This window comes from Macaca thibetana, chromosome 10, assembly GCF_024542745.1.
Source record: "Macaca thibetana thibetana isolate TM-01 chromosome 10, ASM2454274v1, whole genome shotgun sequence".
Classification (NCBI taxonomy): domain Eukaryota; kingdom Metazoa; phylum Chordata; class Mammalia; order Primates; family Cercopithecidae; genus Macaca; species Macaca thibetana.
In genome coordinates this window covers 71234553-71254150 of record NC_065587.1, presented here as the reverse complement: position 1 = coordinate 71254150, position 19598 = coordinate 71234553, and the positions used below count along the sequence as shown (strand labels likewise).

Sequence of the window (19598 nt, the reverse complement as noted above, 5' to 3'; positions counted from 1 at the left end):
ACTCCTGACCTCAAGTGATCCGCCCACCTTGGCCTCCAAAAGTGCTGAGATTACAGACGTAAGCAACCATGCCTGACTGGAAAAATATTCTTTAAAAAAGTCATCAACAACAATGACAACAAAATAAAAGAACTCATTTAATTAGCTGAAAAGATATTAAGTGCTTAGGCTGGGCGCGGTGACTCATGCCTATAATCCCAGCACTTTGGGAGGCTGAAGAGGGAGAATAATTTGAATTTAGGAATTCAGGACCATCCCGGGCAACATAGTGAGATCCTGGCTGTACAAAAAAACTAAAAATTTATTCAGGCATAGTGGTAAGTGCTGGTAGTACTAGCTACTCGGGAGACTGAGATAGCAGGATTGCCCAAGTGAGCTGTGAGGGCACCAGTGCACTCTAGCCTGGGTAATAGAGCAAGACCCTGTTTCTAAACAAATGCAAAAACAAAAAAAACAAAGAACACAAATAAATTTTAAAAATCCCGGAAATTACAAAAAAATTTGGCAAATGAACTATTTTATTATGTTTAATTTAATAAAAACCGCTATGCCTTCTTTGGTTTTTCAGCATTAAGTAAAAGACTAGCTTACATTTTTAATTCTACTTGAACATGCTGTTTCTAGACTTACATAGGTTCCTTGCTAATCTAAAATGCTGATGTGTGACAGTTGACAATTTTCCATCCTCCCAGTTTGTTCTGTGAAACAGAAGATCCTTTGGTTAAAAGTTATAATTAAATGATACTCTATTATGATCAATCTTGATAGAGAGGTACAACTTTGTATGCAAAGTAACAAAATGTGTTTTTGTTAAGAAAAAAAGAACAGTTTTGTCCTGAAGTAAAATGCCTAGTTGTTCCAGAGTAGTAAAGATATCTGTGAAGGACAAAACCCGAATGGAAATAGGAAATAGCAGAAGGTTTGCAGAAAGGAAATTTTATTTAAGATAATAAAGCTTCTTCACTTATGAAAGAGTTAAGGTTCTTAGCGGGTGATCACCTTACCTTCTATGCTTGTTTTTAAATATTTTAAATGTTTTATCGCCACTTTCAAATGAGTAGCCAAATGTTATTCCTGTGTTCAATTCTCCAGGCAATTTTGTTTGTTTCTAAGATTGACTCTCAAATGAAGTTGAATAACCTTCAGAATACCTTTTTACCTAAGACTACCTTTGAGATTTCCCAGAGGGCCCCTAGAAGGCCACAAGACTTGTTCTTTCACCTTATTTAAAATACAGGAGCCAGAAACAATTAGGATGATTTGATACATTGTTGTTAGGATTTTGTGGGAAGCTTGTCAGATCAGAAGAGATGCTTAGCCTTCTCTAGGTTAACTTGTGTAGGTAAAATGTTCAAACATTTCAGCACCTATATGTTCTATATTCAGAGATTTGTTAATTCTTCCATTGTCTATGGTCTGTTTCCTTTCGTTAGAGTCCTGGTGGTGCCCTTCCTGATGTTAGACAACAGTGGAATCATCAGTCATAATTCAGTTATCATTTAAAATGTTTATTTGGACACAATGTTTCCTCTTTAATTTGAATCTAGCCTCCTTCAGGCCAGTGCTTTTCTATTGGAGATGCACATCGGACATATCTATGGACTTTTATTAAAATGTAGATGTTTAGGACCTACTCCATACTTACTTACTGAATCTTTTTACTTGATATTCTTCATATAGTCTTGATATATTTTCTTATATGTTTGATATTTTCTTGGTATGTCATGTACATTATGTTTTTAGATAATTATATGTTATACTTCAAGATTTTTTCTCTGTAAAAATTATGGTTATCCATCTTTATAAATTAGATATAGTGTACATTATCTATTGAAACATGCTTAATCATTATAGACATTTTACCCAAAGCTTTTAGAATGCCTTCATTGTTTGTTTTGCATGCTATGGAAGCATCCAAATTTTCCTGTCAGTTTCATTGTTATGAAATGTTTCACTTTTGAAAGTTTTCAGGAATAAGTTACCCTCAACCGGTTTAAGTCTGTGTCACCTGCAGATACTATTTGTTTTGCCCCCAGTGCTTTCTTAAACCCTCCAGAGTTTTTGTCTTCAACAAAGAACTATTTCAGAACCCTAGTTGGAAGGACTCTGTTAGGTAATGACTAGCATGCTGGCGAAACTCTTAAAGAGTTGATCATGTCCTTCAACTTAAGAGACATAAACCATCCTAAAATTACTAGAAAACCATTCCTATTGGTGACCTTAAGCTAAAGATTCTTAGGAGACCTCCCAAAGCAGACAGCCTCTGATGTAGACAGCTTATGCCGAAGATCTACAGCTTATGCCCAAGTCTGCAGATTGCTATTCTATAATCAATATTCCTCTGTTTCCTATTCTTTTACCTACCTCCTATCCTCTCCCTGACTTAAGGCTACTTTAGTTATGTAACTTACAAGACTTATATTTTTAATATTTCTGTTTACATCCTTAATCACTCGTTGGTATGAGTTTAGTACCCAGCTACAGCTAACCCATGAACTGTCTAGAGTGCACATTTTTCTTCAGGAGCCACCCAGTTTAATTTGGTTCCAGTTCCTTTTAAGAAATCAGTTGGTTTCCTGGGTAACTGGACTCAACCACTGGAAGACTTTTTAGATGGCAACTCTGCAATAGGTCGGGGTGGAGGGGGAGAAATCCAAAAGCTTCGTCATGTCCTAGAAGGGCCCTGCCTCCATGAAACACTACCTGGGGACCTTTTGTGAGAGCTAGTCTTTGTGACCAGACTTTCAACTGACAGAATTACAAGCGGATTGAGGAATAGGTGGTATATTTTTGGAGATTGTCTACTTTCAAAGATCTTACAAGTAAGACATCAGTTTTGTTTTTTCCTCCTCCTTCTCCTCTTCTTCCTTCTTCCTCCTTCCTCCTCCTTCTTTTTCCTTCTACTTTCTTCCTTTTTCCTTCTTTCCTCCTCCTTCTCCTCCTCCTTCTCCTCCTTCTTCTTTCTTCCTTCTTCCTTTCCTCCTCCTTCTTCCTCTTCTTCTTCTTCCTCTTCCTCTTCTGTTTGCTTTAGATCTACTTAGTGATCTCAAAACTACACAATTACCTGCTTGACACCAAACTATTCGTGATGAATGGTACCAACAGTTTACAGCATTATTTGACAATCCCATAGGAGTATTCTGGCCAAAACCAGATGACTGAATGGCCCCCAGTGACGGATACTGGATAAGGAACAGAAGCCTCTTGACTTACTCACAAACAAGACAGGAACTTCTTACCTTTGTAAACTAATACCTACTCTCAGAATTGTCTATGATATCATCTATTAATTTGTTCTCTAGTAAAATGAGATCAGTAGATAGTTCATTGAAGAAGGAGGAAAACTGGGCCCTGGTTTGAGAACTGAAATCCTAAGTACCCTAGGGGTATTCTAGATTTCTTTCTTCTCCCCTCAAGACACTTCTTTTCATACTTTATGTATGTATGCATGCCTTTATGTGTATATGTATTCATTTATTTTTGAGACAGGATCTTGCTCTATCACCTAGAGTGAAGTGTAGTGGAGCCATCATAACTCATTGTAGCCTCAAACTCCTGAGCCCAAGAGATCCTCTCATATCAGCCTCCTGTGTAGTTAGAACTACAGGTGTGTGCCACCATGCATGTCTAGTTAATTTTTTTTTTTTTTTTTTAGAGACAGGGGTCTCATTATTTGCCCAGGCTGCTCTTGAACTCCTGGCCTCAAGTGATCCTCCTGCTTCCACCTCTTGAATAGCTAGGACTACAAGTATGCGCCATCATGCCTGGCCAATTTTTAAATTTTTTTGTAGAGATGGAGTCTTGCAATGTTGCCCAGGCTGGCCTTGAACTCCTGGCCTCATGTGATTTTCTCATCTTGGCCTCCCAAAGTGCTGGGATTACAGGTGTGAACCACTGCACCCAACCTTCATTTCATAATTTACAAGAGATCTGGATAGTAGGGTAAATGTAGCATGCTGTGGTTGAGAGAATAGCAGATGATTTAGACAATGTCGGTAAGGCCATAAAACTCATTTGTCAAGAGGTTTATGAGATTGGGTGGGTGGTGGTCCAGAACAGAGCTGCCTTAGATAAGATATTGATCTCCCAAGGCAGGGAATGTGTGCTGTTTTAGAGGAAGAATGCTGTACTTACATTCCTGCAGACCTCTCTGAAATCTTTAATATTACTAAAAAGATCTAGGAAGTAAACAAAGAAATCAGAAATTGGGTAATTTGATGAGTAACCTCATATTTGGTTACATGGACTCCAGATTCGGGATGAGATCTACTTTCTTGTTTAGTCGGGGCACTCTTAGCTCCCAGCTGAGAAGTAGATTATACAGACTCTGATGATAATCCTTCTCTTAGTATTTGTCTGTGTGCCAGCATTCAGAGGTGGCATCTCCAGAGTTTTAAATGCTGCTGCACTGCTGCCATTATTCTAATCATCCAGCAAGGGTTATCCACTAAGGAGAACTGGAAAATCTGGCTGGGCGCGTTGGCTCATGCCTGTAATCCCAGCACTTTGGGAGGCAAAGGCAGGTGGATCCTTGAGGCAGGAGTTCGAGACCAGCCTAGCCAACATGGTGAAACCCTATCTCTACTAAAAATACCAAAAAAAAAAAAAAAAAAAAAAAAAATCAGCTGGGCATGGTGGCGAGCGCCTGTAGTCCCATCTGCTTAGGAGGCTGAGGCATGAGAATCACTGGAACCCAGGAGGCGGAGGTTGCACTAAGCCGAGATCATGCCACTGCACTCCAGCCTGGGTGACAGAGAGAGACTCTGTCTCAAAAAAAACAAAAAAATAGAACTGGAAAATCTGACATGCAGGTTGAAACAGTTGCCACCAGAAGCTGGATGTGAAACAACTGTTAACAGACAATTGATATGAAATGATGACCCCTCAAATACTGGTAAATATCTAGATTGACATACTGATGGCTTTTCCTTCAGCTTGGGCTGAAGAATGACCACAAGGAGAAATTGAGAACTTAAACCATCTTCCCTCACACTGAGTCTGGACACAGACAGCCCAGCTACACCTTAGTGTCTGTATTAAGATGACTTTGTGCTACGCCTCTGCTTCATGAGCGTGTCTTTATTTTTCTAGGCATCTCCTACCCAGGCAAATGTTGATTGTTCATTACAGGATTTTCCCAAAGACCTGTCAATTCTTCAATTTGGGCTCTAAGATTCTTCGAATGCCTCACCTCAAAATCCTGGCCATGCTGTTTATTGTGGACTATTATGTTGTGATTCTTACCCAATCTCATTCCAGTTCTCACTTTGAAAGACCTGTCTTCAATCAAATTTCCAATTCTCAGTAAGTTCTGGCCTTACCTTCCCCTCTGTAAGATACTGCCAAAGCTTTGCCTGCTATAGGCAATAAATCAGCTTTGTCTTATCAACAGGTTGTGGGGTGTTAGGGAGCCAGCTTTGGACAATAACGTAGATAAATGTATTTTGTTTTTATTTTATTTTATTTTTGAGACAGAGTCTCACTCTGTCACCCAGGCTGGAGTGAAGTGGTGAGATCTCAGTTCACTGCAGCCTCTACCTCCCAGGTTCAAGCAGTTCTCCTGCCTCAGCCTCCCGAGTAATTGGGATTACAGGTGTGTGCCACCGTGCCTGGCCTTGTATTTTGTTTTTGAAAAGAAAAACACAAAATACTAAATACTTAGTATATTACTAAATATACTAAGTATAAAATACTAAAAATACAAAAATTAGCCAGGCGTGGTAGTGCTCGCCTGTAGTCCCAGCTACTCGGGAGGCTGAGACAGGAGAATTGCTTGAACCTGGGAGGCAGAGGTTGCAGTGAGCCAAGATGCGCCACTGACTCTAGCCTAGGTGACAGAGTGAGACTCTGTCAAAGAAAAGAAAGGAAGGAAGGAAGGAAGGAAGGAAGGAAGGAAGGAAGGAAGGAAGGAAGGAAATGGTGGACTAAAGAGAAAAGACTGTAAAAATACAGAAAGAGAAAGGGAGTGATAAATTATCGTCGGGATGGTTGGAAATGCTTCACAAAGAACTGATGTTTATGAAGGAGACTAGAAGATACCTTCCCAAAATATGCCTCTTCGGCATAAAGATTATTTGAAGCTGAAGGTAATTACATATGTGTCGCTCCTTTCCCCTTTCGGACTAAAAGCAGGACGTATATTTCCATTTGGAAGGGGTCTCCCTCTCCTATACTTGGAAGATAACTACTCTAGAGACAGCTCTTAGCACCTGAGAAGACTCTTACCTGCTTAACAAACCTTACTAAGTAACACTTATTTACCATACATTTCCTAGTCACCTTCCGTAACTTACCCAGAAGCCCCAAAATGCTTTTCCTTTGTCAAGCCTCTTCTCCACACTCTATCACCCTTTAAGATGATATTTACCTCTAAGATGGTATATAAGCCCCAAATTCTAACCACCTCCTTGAGTCATCTTCCTTGTGAACACTCATTTGTACATATATAATCCAATCCTTTTTCCCCCTCTTGTTGATCTGTCTTTTGTCAGTTTGATTCACAGAGCCTGTAGTCACTGAACTTAGGAAGGTAGAGGAAAAAAATTCTCCTCTCCAACACTTACTCTGAATCTTTTTTTTTTTCAAATAAGAAAAATTTTTAATCAAACATGAGACTAATGGAAAGAACTCACATATCAATATGGGGGAGGACACAAAGACTGTTAAGCAAAACTTATGAACAGGTAAGTTACTAATGGGGAAATGCAACTAGGAAACGGGAAAATGCAGTTTTACTAATGATCAAAACAAATTTAAAATAAATCAATAATGAGATTTCAAGTCTTGTTTATGGTATTAGGTTTTTAAAATTTTCCATCCAGGACTAATGAGACTTGTTAAAATGTATATTTATTACTGGTAGCAATAAAAATTGTAATGCAGTTCTTTATGCAGTTTGGCAATATGTAACAAGAGCTTTACAATACTTTCTTTTTTCTTTACTTTCTTTTTTTCTTTTTTTTTTGGTTTTGAGACAGAGTCTTGTTCTATTGCCCAGGCTGGAGGGCAGTGGTGCGATCTCGGCTCACTGCAACCTCAAGCTCCTGGATTCAAGAGATTCTTGTGCCTCAGGCTCCCAAGTAGCTGGGATATAGGTGTGCGCCACCACACCTGACTAATTTTTGTATTTTTAGCAGAGAAGGGGTTTCGCCATGTTGGCCAGGCTGGTCTCAAACTCCTGAGCTTAAGTGATCTGCCCGCCTCGGCCTCCCAAAAGTGCTGGGATTACAAGCGTAAGCCACCATGCCCAGCCTAAAAATACTTTCTGATCTATTAATTCCACCTGTAGGAGTCAACCCAAGCCCAAGAATCTTCAATGCAACATTATTTCTATTATAAAAATGAGAAATAACCTAAATATTCAGTAATAGAATAATGCTTGATTAACCTGTGATTTATCTACTGTGTGAAATATTTTACGGCTCAATTAAAAATAATTACCATGAAGTCTTTAATACATACCTAGGGGCTACTCTGAATCTTGAAGGATGAATAGGAGTTTGCCAAGAGAAGAAGTGGGTAGAGAAATGGAGGGGGTGATTGTGGTAGCAAGTTAGGAGGATTCCAGGCAGAGGAAACAGGGGATTGAGGGGCCCCAGCAGAAATGCCAGGGAGTCTGGGGCATAGGTGACCAAGGCAGAGCTGTGTCCCAGGTGTGTTCTGGTGTGGGAGGCAGGAGGAGAGGGGAACGCACCCACAGGGAACTGGGTTGAAATCCGGAGGGTAAGGGTGTGATAACGGAGCATGTTTGCTGGGGCAAGGTCTGCATCAAAGGGTCACACTAGCAACATGGAAGAAGGTGATGTGGGGAGGGTAACACTGCACTGCAGTTGCTACAGGGAAGGTCTTGTGAGCATATTAGCTGTGATTGCTGCACTTATTTTAAAGGCAAAAAGAGGCACCAACACGGGTGTGAAGCCATCATTAATAATCTCCTTTTTTTTTTTTTTTTTTTTTTGTTTTTTAGACAGAGCCTCTCTCAGTCACCCACGCTGGAGTGCAATGGCGCCATCTAGGCTCACTGCAACCTCCGCCTCCTGGGTTCAAGCGATTCTCTCACCTCTGCCTCCCGAGTAGCTGGGACTACAGTCGTGCACCACCATGCCTGGCTAATTTTTATATTTTTAGTAGAGACGAGGTTTCACCACATTGACCAGGCTAGTCTCAAACTCCTGACCTCAAGTGATCTGCCCACCTCAGCCTCCCAAAGTGCTGGGATTACAGTCATGAGCCACTGTGCCTGGCCATCTCCATGTCTTTGAGACTCAGTTTAAATGCTGAGGTTACTGCCGGGATTGATGAGACAACTGGCATAGGTGCATTGAAAAGTCTTGCGGCCAGGCGTGGTGGCTCATACCTGTAATCCCAGCACTTTGGGAGGCTGAGGCAGGTGGATCATGAGGTAGGAGTTTGAGACCAACCTGGCCAAGATGGTGAAACCCTGTCTCTACTGAAAACACAAAAATTAGCCGGGCGTGGTGGCGTGCACCTGTAATCCCAGCTACTTGGGAGGCTGAGGCAGGAGAATCACTTGAACTGGGGAGGCAGAGGTTGCAGTGAACTGAGATCACACCACTGCACTCTAGCCTGGGCAACAGAGCAAGACTCCATTTCAAAAAAAAAAAGAAAAGAAGAAAAAGGAAAGAAAAGAAAAGAAAAGAAAAGTTTTGTGTGCTATTTGCAGGAGTGAGCTAAGAGAACCTGTCCTGTATTAATCATAGAGCAGGTTTCCTTAGCCCACTCCTGCCCCAACCTTTTCCTTCTTCTCACTCCCTATGGAAAACCAGTCTTTGATAAGACGACATAAAGAAATACTATTTTTGCATAACATCCAAGGTAGGAAGCTAGTCAGTGTTAGCCAGTGAGGAATGATTTGTCTTACAAATGCTCCTCCCCCTGTTGGAAAAGGGACAGAGCAAAACAAATATTAGCACAGCCATGACCCCTAAGAGAGCTCTAGCACTGTGCCCAGCACCCAGAAAGGGCAGAGAAGCAGAGATCAAGGCAAGGGATCACGGAAAAGGTTCCCTGGGCTCCCATAAAGATCAGCTCTATGTTGCTTGAAAGGACTGAATGGGAATGTCATTGTTTGCATCCTCTTGTGAGTTCTCTCTGTGTCCTCAGTCAGCTAATACAATGGTTTTCATTGTGATAATGAACTACACCAAGCACCCTTCCTAGCACCATAGATACAATTTGGTGTTACACTTTTTTTTTCCCGAGCTGTAATTCCTACTGTAATTTAGTTCTCCAACTGAACAAAATTCACATGCAATGTGGAAAACAAACCAGAATTTGCCCTTCAATCTTCCCCAGACCACTTTTACATAGAAAATCAGCTGCTTTTTCCTCTTTCATAATCAGTTTTCAACAGACTCCACATAATGCATAATTTAGGAGCTGGAAAGGCAGCTGTCTTGCTAGGAAGGCCTCCAAGCCCAGCACACGCTCTCCTAAACGTAACAGGCCTCTTCCTGTGTAGCACCTGACTCCGTCAGAGAATTCACAGTGCAAAACACAGGCTGAGGAGAGGCTGCGGCCGCCCTCCAGTCCAGTCATTTCAACAGTTCAGTGCATTTACCAAATGATACAGGAAGAGCGAGAGTTCTCATCCTTCTTTTCAACGAACACAGTAACAAACTGTAGCTATTCTGAGAAAAGAACATTGTATTCTTAAGCTTTTATTCCCTCCTGGTAGAGTATAAACGGAAGGATGAGGCTATCAGGTCCCGTCGCAGGTGACTCCAGAGGAGATTTAAAATGGAAAGCTTCATGGGGCTGGGTTTCAGTTAATTTAATATATTCTCAATATTTAACTTTACTGCACCCCTTCACCACTTAGATCTGTGAAGTGAAAATTCTGACCCATTTCCTGTGTTCTATGGGAAAGGGAAAATGGCAGAGGCGACGTGGAATATTTCAGTAGGAAAGGGTTTGTGTGTTAGGCAAAATGGTCTTCCATTTCAGTCCTACTCAAGGACTACTGCTCACAGGGGAGTCCCGCACGGCACAGCCCTGCAGCGGAGGCAGAGGGAGGCCAGGCTAGGCGCGGAAGGGACAACATCTGGATGACAACGAGAGGAGTGGAGTGTGGAGAACCAGCCCGAGCATCCTACAGGCAGTGGTCACCACAGGAGCACCGCGGCCCGACCCCTGGGAGGAAGATTTCTCGTCTGGCCACCCTGGGGCATGGAACTTTCTCAGGTTTGGTCCTACATCTTTGGATTGAGATAAAGAATGGATGAGGCAGGCTGGTGGGGTAGGAAGAAGGGACAGTGGCTGAGGCAAGTTCCGGGATGGGGGCCAGGAAGGGCTGTTGAGATGCCACAGCAGAATCCCCTGTCAGCCTCTGCCCAGCTCCTCCATGTCTCCTGCTCCTGGGTCTCTCCCCTTGTAACAGAGCTGCCTCACTGAGACTCAGGCTCCCGACAACCAGGCAGCAGCGGGTCACAGGAGGGGAAAGGGCAGACGAAGGGGCTCCTGGGGCCAGCTTCCCACTGATGGCGTGCCAGATAGGGCCTTCCCTCCCAGATAGGGCCTTCCCTCCCAGAATGGGGGAGGAGGAAGATCTCTTCCAACCCCCCAGAACCCCACTGCTCCCCGAGGTTCTGGTTTCTTGCCTACTAGGGTTGGGTGCAGGACCCAGCCCTGCCTGGGATGTGAAGGGGAAGCAAACAGCACCACATCCATAATATTTTGTGATATGAAGATGCCCAGCCTGTGAGTGTGGCTTCTGCCCCTCTCCTCTGAACCCTCAGTCTCAACCAAGGGTTTTCTCTCCACCTGTGGCTTCCTTGGGCTCTCCCGCTTCTCTTGGAGCAAGTTGGCTCCCTCGCCAGCTCACGGGAGAGCTGTGGTCACATTCCCAACGGGAAGGTGATGGAGCACCCATTATGGCAGCTACTTGTTGGAGGTTAAGAGTGTTCGCCCTGGAGTCCGGCAGCCTGGATGTGGGTCTGGCCACACCACCCACCAGAAGCCTGCACGGAGCTTCCTGCCCTCTGTCTGGTGAAGGTTCACTGCTTCCCAAGGCTCAGCTCAGAGTGTCACTAACCCTGGGAGTCTCCCCTGACACCGAGTGCTAAGTAGCGCCTTCTCTGAGTGGTACTCTGCCCTCTCCCATGTTAAACAGCTTGCCTCCCAGGAAGGCTCCGTGCAGGGTGTTGAATGAGAGGGAAGGAGATGAAGGAGAATGTCAGATGGGTAGCTGGACTGTTGGGCTGGGCAGAGGGCACCCAGGCACAGCAGGCTCCCCAGAGACCCACCACCCCATCTCACCTGTGCGTGGAGAGCCGCTCCTCGCCCGCCCTTTCATTCCAGCTTGTGCTGTAAGAGACAGGATTGCTGACAAATGGCTGACCTCCGGTGAGTGCCCCTCCCTGCAGCCCCCCGGTCACTGTGGGACCCCTCAGCTGGTTTGTGGCTGCCTCAAACTGGGACCCAGCTCCAGTGGTTTTGCTCAGCAAATTATAGAGTCCCCTGCCTGTGACATTTCTCTGATACTGTCAGTCATGAGGTCAGAACATCCCCCACCCCCTGCCCTGGACAGAGACAGAGACAGATAGAAATCTGCTGAGGGGCTGGCTCGGAACAGGCAACCCTAACTGAGACAACAGAAGGCTGAGAGGCCCCAGCAGGCTCTGAGGAACACGCAGCGGCCGGGACAGTCTCCAGTGCTGGCCTGAACACAGGCGCGGTGCACAGGTTGTCTTGAATCCTTCCAGTAGCCCTGCAAGGAGGTCATGACTCTCCCCATCTCATGCACAAGGACCAGAGAGGTTGAATAACCAGCCGAGGTCTCTCAGCACGCAGGGGGCAGGCCCTGGAGTCAAACCCAGCTCCTCCCTATGCCTCTTAAAGACCACGTGTGCTTCCCCCATCCCCTGCTGCTGCCCAGGAACCCTGTGGGCGGGACACGCAGGATCAAGACGTGGACTCACCTTCCTCTTTCAGGCCCTTTACCTGGTGGCTCATGGTGAGCAGGGCTGCCGGGGTCCCGCACAGGCTCACGCAGCGTGCTTACGCATGCACGCCTTCAGCCTGGGCCGCTTTCCTCCCTCATGGTGGCTGGCCTCCCCTCCTAGACCTGACAGCAGCCAGGGCTTCTTGGTTTGAGATTGAATGTAGAGGTGGATGAAGTTTGCAGGAGAGAGACGGGTAAAGGAAGGCGGTGAGTTCCCGGCCCATCAATCCGGCCACACACTCCTCTTCTCAGGTTTCCCGGCAAAGCAGCAGCGTAGCCTCATATTTCAGGCATCACTTATACATGAGGGGCCCTGGAGGGGCTAGGAGCTGCAGGCTCATCTCCCGGCAATGATGCCACTGGCACTCTAGCCAGAGGAGGTGTGAGGAGCATCCCAGGCCCTCTCCCATTATCTTGAGTCCCTAACTGGGACAAAGCACCAGGGAAATTCTGCATGTTTGTTTAAGTTATTACTTGGGCTTCTGTTTAAAGTACAGATTCTGGCATGTGGTCATTCACACCTGTCATCTCAGCACTTAGGGAGGCAGAGGCAGGAGGATTGCTTGAGCCCAGGAGCTCAAGACCAGCCTGAGCAACATAGCGAGACCCCATCTCCACAAAAAGAAAAACAATAATAATAAATTTTAAAAAATAAAATGCATATTCCCAGCAGTGGCACTGGGTGTTGGAATCAGTCAGTCTGTGCCAGACCCCAGGAGCCTACACTGTGAATCCTGCTGCAGGAGTCCCGAGACCACACAGATGAATGTTCCCGCCCCACTTAAAGCTTTTAAGCTTTTCTCTTTGTCCCTCACCTTGGTCTCTGACCCAACTGGTTCCTGCAGCCCCCACCCCCTCCCTCAGCAGCTTTTCCTTCCCTGGCTTCAGGGAGGCACAGATTTGGCTGCTTTGAAAACCATCACCAAAGCGTCAGAGGGATCCTCTGGAAGACATTCACAAGGCCTCAGAGTGTGGAGTTCTTAACCTGGAGTCCCTGGAACCCCCAGAGCTGTGGATGGAATTCCGTAAGTTTGTGAATAGTGATGGAGAAAATATTACACCTTCACTTTTCCTAGTCTCAACTGAGATTTAGCATTTCCCTCAATCACGAATGTAAGCAAAGACATGTGATTTTTGTGCCAGCGAGTCACAGATATTTTATTCCCCCATTAAACCAATGAGGTTGCCTCAAAATATCTTACACGTTATCACAACTTCAAAATTATAATAGAGACCTGCCATGAAATCTTGTTATTTAATTAGGAAGCATATATTGTCATTATATGAAAGATATTTAAAGTGATTTTGATGCCTATTTCAGGATCATTGGTCTCCTTTGTAATCCTAGTGTTTTATTTTATGGATTTAAAGTCTATGTTCTGAAAAGTGGTCTATGGCTGGGCACGGTGGCTCACGCCTGTAATCCCGGAATTTTGGGAGGCCAAGGCAGGCGGATCACCTAGGGTTGGGAGTTCGAGACCAGTCTGGCCAACATGTTGAAACCCCATCTCTACTAAAAAAATGCAAAAATTAGCCGGGTGTGGTGGGATGTGTCTGTAGTCCCAGCTACTCAGGAGGCTGAGGCAGGAGAATTGCTTGACCCAGGAGGTGGAGGTTGCAGTGAGCTGAGATTGCACAACTATACTCCAGCCTGGGTGACAGAGTGAGACTCTGTCTCAAAAATACAAATAAATAAATAAATAAATAAATAAATAAATAAATAAATAAATATGAAAAGGGGTCTACGGACCTTACCAGGATGCCAAAGGATTTTATGACACAACAGAATCAAGAGCCTGCCCCAGGGCAAGTCTCCTGTGGGTGTCAAGGACAGACCTGGCCTCTGATCATGCCCATGTACTTTCTCAGGGGTCAGGAATAGGAGTGCCTGTCCCCATGCAACCTTGGTGAGGGAAGGGGCAAAGGAACTACCTCTAAAATGCACATGCAACAGTTCATCTCAAGCTTTTAAGCTTTTCTCTTTGTCCCTCACCTTGGTCTCTGACCCAACTGGTTCCTGCAGGGCCTCCCCAGTCCCCAGGGCATGAGGCAGTGAGAGGATCTCAGTTGCATTCTCTGGCATCCACACTGCAGGACGGCAGCAGCGAATCCCTGTCCCCACCAGGGCCATCCCAGTGCAGGGCCTCCATTCATGTGAGAAGCAGCATGGGCAGCTGTGCAGCCACAGGACAGCCTGGCCCAGAGGACTGGTGAGCAAGGTTCCTGCCGGGGGTGCCCCAAGTCCTCTCCTCTGATGAGTGAGGACCCCCAGCAGCCCTTTGCCCTGCTCTTGTTCTCTGTTGCCAGAGGAGCAAGACTTTCTACAACACCTTCATCTCTGGAGAGACATTCCCTCCAGATAGGACTATCAGATTCCCTTGTACCTGACTGTCCACGCTGTCGATAACTCCACTTTTCTCCTTCTCACAGATAACAATGAGCACCCACTAGGGTCAGAGCCAGTTTTTGGTTCCGGGGATTCATCAGCAAACGAAACAGAGACCCCTGTCCTCAGGGGCTGATGTGTTTTTGCTGTCTGTTGGCTGGGTTTAGCCCTTAGTGTCTGAAGGAGTGATCTAGGAATTGGCAGATTTCTTCTCTCTCACAACAAACCTTGCTTTCCACAATTATTTCTATAGAATTCAGAAATTCAAGTTTGGAAGTCAGATGCTGAACACAGAGTATTTTGCTTTTTCCTTTACACGCCACTTAGATCAATTCCAATGCTTCCTGAGATAAATACATGTTCAGGCAAGAGGGAGCAGGTCTCGTATCGGAGAGCGTGAGAAAGAAAATGACAGTGATGTCTTAAAATTATTGTCCTTGTGGCATGTGTGTTACGCACTGCTCTGTGCTAGGTCCTGCCCAGGGCACTCTTGCCCCAACCTCTCTATTCCTCACAACAGCCCAATGAGACAGTGTTGTCACCGCCATGTATCAGATGGAGCAAATGAAAAAATGCAGAGCCCTTGTGTCTCCTGGACAGGTCTGTGACAAGAGATCAATTGAGTCTGGGTCTGGAAGTTGAGATATGTGGCTTTGACTTGGGTTGACCATTCAATCCCCAAGTGCCTTCTTGTGAAGGTCACTTCTGGGCTGTGGTTTCCTTGTTCTGGGTTAGATTCTGTAGTGGATACTGCCGGTGATCTGCCCAGATTCCTCTCAGAGCAAGTGCACCCATCCCCCAGGGCTAAGGCACATAGTGGACCCCTTCTATGGAGGAGAATTGCCCTTGGCCGAGCAGGGGCTGCTGAACCCTGAGGTAACCCCGTCACCATCCCCGGGTTAGCCTACAGTCACGGATGGATGGACAAGGAGGTATGACAGCCCAGCCTTTGTCAAAAAGGGAACAATTTATTGATGTCATTTGCATCCCAGAGTTTCCTGTGAGATCAGCCAGAAGCTGGACTCCAGTGGGGTCTTTGCTCATCCCCTTCCCCTGCCCTGTCCTGCTTCTTGCCTCTTCTCCTGAGAGCACCCCCACCCCCTGCCTGCCCCATCTCAGGCTCTGCTGTTAGGGAACCAGGCCTAATGTTGGCTTTTCTAAAAAGGCAGCTGCTCGTCCTCCCACATAGGCTGGGGCAGGAACTGAGGGAGCCAGGCTGGTGGGGATGAAGGGCAGGGGCGGGGGGCGGGCAGGGATGCTGATGCTCACTCAGACCAAAGGGGAGACAAGGTCCAAGAGGAGGGTGGGACAGGCCTGAGCACCACTAGGCTGGCCCATCTGCTTGGACATAGAACCCAAGGTGTATCTCTGAAACAAATGCAAGGATTCTATAACATGTCTGTCCTTCTAGCCTCCAATGACTATTAGGATTCTACTGCTTTTTCCCCAGTCCTCACTCACCCACCCCCAGGGGTTAGTAATACAAGCAGCAGAGAGGCCTAAATAATTTGCAGGGCCCAGTGGAAAATGAAAATGTGGGGTCCCTTGTCCAAAAAGCAAGAAAAACAAACAGCTAAAGGTACTAAAATATAAAGCCTTTCTCTTTCTGCTATTTAATGTCATTTTGAGAAAACTCAAAATTTTAAATTATTTGCAAGCATCCCATTGTTCATCTGTACATTGAGCAATAACCAGGTTTCAGTGCAAGTATAAGAGTACTTGACTCCTATGTGGAGTCACTGAAATGACGCAATTTGTATTTTGTAGCTTGTACATGTGCAGGATTTCAGGCTTATCAGGACTGTAGAAATGCTGCACAAAGCTAACTCAATGGTTTTACTTCACATCTTGACACGTGCATATTCTACCAATGTTCCCTGCCTTTGGCTTACTGATGAGTAAAAAAGAACTGAAAAAAACAGGAATTATGGGTTGCTCTATCTTTTCCTTTTCTTCCGGGTCATTATTGTCAGCCTATGTGGTTGGCTAATCCAGGGAAGTAACTTGAATGAAAAAGAATAGGGTAGGGTCCCTTAGTTGTCATGCTTCTTAGAACACCACTGCCTTCTTTTAGTATTTGAAGCAAGTTCTGGATTAAATGGGAAGTGTAGCCCCTCCGGGCTGGAAGCATTCCTACATCTTTAACCACAGATATTACACCACTGCCTTGTACTGGCTTTGAGTCTTGCTTTGAGCCCATGCATCATGGGCCCCCTGGAATTATGTGCTCATGGGGCATCATATATGGGATATGCAAACAGGGCAGCATATGTTCATATCTCCACTGCTCATGTACACACCTCATTGTCCCATTGACTGCCCCTCCTCCTTCTCCTTCTCTCCTCCTCTTCCTCCTCCTCTTCCTCCTCCTCCTTCTTCTTCCTTCTTCCTTCTTCCTTCTTCCTTCTTCCTTCTTCCTTCTTCTTTCTTCTTCTTCACAGGCTCAGGCTAGAATGAAATGGCATGAACATGGTTCACTGCAGCCTCAACATCCTGGACTCAAATGATCCTGCTGCTTCAGCCTCCCAAGTAGCTGGGACCACAAACAAGCACCACTAAGGCCAGCTAATTTTGTGAGTTTCACTCTGTTGCCCAGACTGGAGTGCAATGGCATGATCTTGGCTTACTGCAACCTCTGCCTCCCAGGTTCAAGCGATTCTCTTGCCTCCCAAGTAGCTAGGATTATAGGCATATGCCACCCACACCTGGCTAATTTTGCATTTTTAGTAGAGATGGGGGAGATGGGGTTTCACCATGTTGGCCAGACTGGGCTTGAACTCCTGACCTCAAATGATGAGCCCACCTCGGCTTCCCAAAGTGATGAGATTACAGGCAGGAGCCACCACACCTCGCCCAATTAAAAACTTTTTTTTTTAGAGATGGGTCTCACCGTGTTGCCCAGGCTGATCGTGAACTCTCTAGCTTATGCAGTCCTCCTGCCTCAGCCTCCCAAAGTGCTGGGATTACAGGCATGAACCACCGTGTCCAGCCCAAAAGATAAAAATTCTTAAGAATTTCACTATAGGCTGGGCACGGTGGCTCATGCCTGTAATCTCAGCACTTTGGGAGGCCGAGGCGGGTGGATCACCAGAGGTCAAGAGTTCGAGACCAGCCTGGCCAAGATGGTGAAACCCCATCTCTACTGAAAATACAAAAATTAGCTGGGTAGATATGCCTGTAATCCTAGCTACTTGGGAGGCTGAGGCAGGAGAATCCCTTGAACCTGGGAGGTGGAGGTTGCAGTGAGCCAAGATCATGCCACTGCACTCCAGCCTGGGCGACACAGCTCCGTCTCAAAAAAAAAAAAAAAAAAAAAAAAAAAAAAAAAAAGAGTTTCACTATAGTGTCAGCACAGTATTAGACCAAGTACAGGGCGCTTCTGAGTGCGGAGCCATGAGCAGCCACGCGCAGGCTGCACACTCAGGAAGCCCACCCTTCAAGACAGCCACAGCTGAGAGTTACCTGTCACTGCCTTTCTGCCAGGCACTTGCCAACCCCTTCAAATGACTTATTGAATCATCACAACAACCATTTGAGGCAGATTGTCTTATTATCTTTCTTTACAGATGAAAAAATGGAGGCTGAGATGTGATGTGGCCCAGCAGTCCCTGGAGACAGGATTCAGCCCTGTTGACTGTTCTTACTCCCAAGCCCAGGCTTTTATGCCCTACACTTTTCTGACCTCTTGGGAAAAACCTGGACCACACCATATCCTCCTTTCCAAAGGTCCCCATGTTTTCCTCCCACCTGGGCACTGGGCTGCTGCCCTTCAGTTTCTCTCTTGCATGGCAGCCAAGGCAGCCCCCAGAGCAGAGGTCTGACTTCATCTGCCCTCTACTTAAAACCCTTCACTGGGACTCCATGGCCTAGGGGTAAAACCCAGACTCTCTAATGTGCCATCTAAGGCCTTGGAGAGCTCCAACGCCCTCCAGGCCCCTCTGCCTCTTTCTTTCAGTGCAGCCATTCCTACCCGCTAATGTGACTTGCTCTCACTCTCACTGGAGGTACTAGAACTTCTCTTTGTCTTTGCTCCCACTATCCCCTCTGCCTGGGGCACAACTATGAAGACTGCTGACCTCAGGACATGTGGCAGAGCCCTGGGCACACTGCCCACCCAGCATTTTACAATATGACTTGTAATGATGTTTCCAAGCAGAGCTATAACCCTAACAAACTGCCAGGTGGGGTCTGGTGTCTGAGCAGAGCATTCCGGCCTCTGGGAAGATTCCCTCTCTGCTCTGCCCTTGGGTTTTGCCTCATCAAGATTTGCCTTTTCTCCGTGGTGGTCTTGACATGTCTGTAACTGGAAACCTCTTGAGTTCACACATTTGCAACTTTTAAGGGAAAAGTGGCACAAAAATGTGTTTTTAACTTTTTGTGAAATATTCCTTTTCTTTTTCTTCATTCTTCTTAACACAATACGTTAGCTAATACTATTTGAATAACACTTATTGGACATTCAACTCAAACATTATTCTGAAGAGTAATAATAACAGAGTGTTGTGCCCTAATGTTATCAGGATAGTGAATGTCCCTGTTGCTAGAGCTGAGGAGGGTGAGCTCTGTACTAATTATCTTTCATGGTTATGGCTTGCTCAGAGAAAATAAAAGCCCAGGACCCAATACAACAACAACAAAAATAACATGTGCAATCTCCATCAAAAGTCACAGGGCATTCAAATCCAGGGGTGCTTTTGTCCCCAAAGCTTTTATTTGGGGAAGCTTCTTGGGCCATCTTGTTAATTTATCTCTCCAATTAGAAGTATATACATATATATATATAATTAGCTGTGGGTATCTGCTTACAAAACATCCAGTGTTGCTCACAGAACGTTGTAAACCTGCACAATGGAGAGGATCCAGTTACGCCAGCTAACACCCTAGCTGGATAACGTGAGCTGGCGCTATCTCAAGGATGCTGCCCTCCACTTATGAACCCACACCAATGAGCTTGGTGCTGGGGTAGTTTGTGGCACAGGGTGGGAGAGAGGCCATAGGGATCTGGATGGTAGCAGCGTGTCCCTGAAAGCTTTGGGTGGTGTAATATGAACAGTGCTTCTAAGTTTGTTTGGTCAGAGTCTTGGTTCCTTGACATTTCTCGATCAGCACTGATGTTGGGGCAGAAAGGTCCTGTTTTCGAGAAACTGCTGAGGTTGTCTCTGCCATCTCAGACTCTTAGGCAGGAAGTTGGACCCACATCCAGGTATCTGGGACCTGAGGGTGCCCCGCCCATTACTCCAAGGGCAGGGG

The 19598-nt window shown here is 45.7% G+C and overlaps 2 protein-coding genes across 2 annotated transcripts in view; one reads left to right on the top strand and one right to left on the bottom strand.

The window, feature by feature from the left end:
• TMC2 (transmembrane channel like 2) overlaps nt 1-10891 on the bottom strand; it is a 105141-nt gene extending 94250 nt beyond the window's left edge. The window contains exon 1 of the mRNA XM_050806939.1: nt 10783-10891. Within this exon, the coding sequence (XP_050662896.1) occupies nt 10783-10891 (109 nt within the window). The remainder of the gene's footprint in view (nt 1-10782) is intronic.
• Nucleotides 1-19598, top strand: part of SNRPB (small nuclear ribonucleoprotein polypeptides B and B1) — a 350333-nt gene that overhangs the window by 265712 nt on the left and 65023 nt on the right. The window lies entirely within an intron of this gene.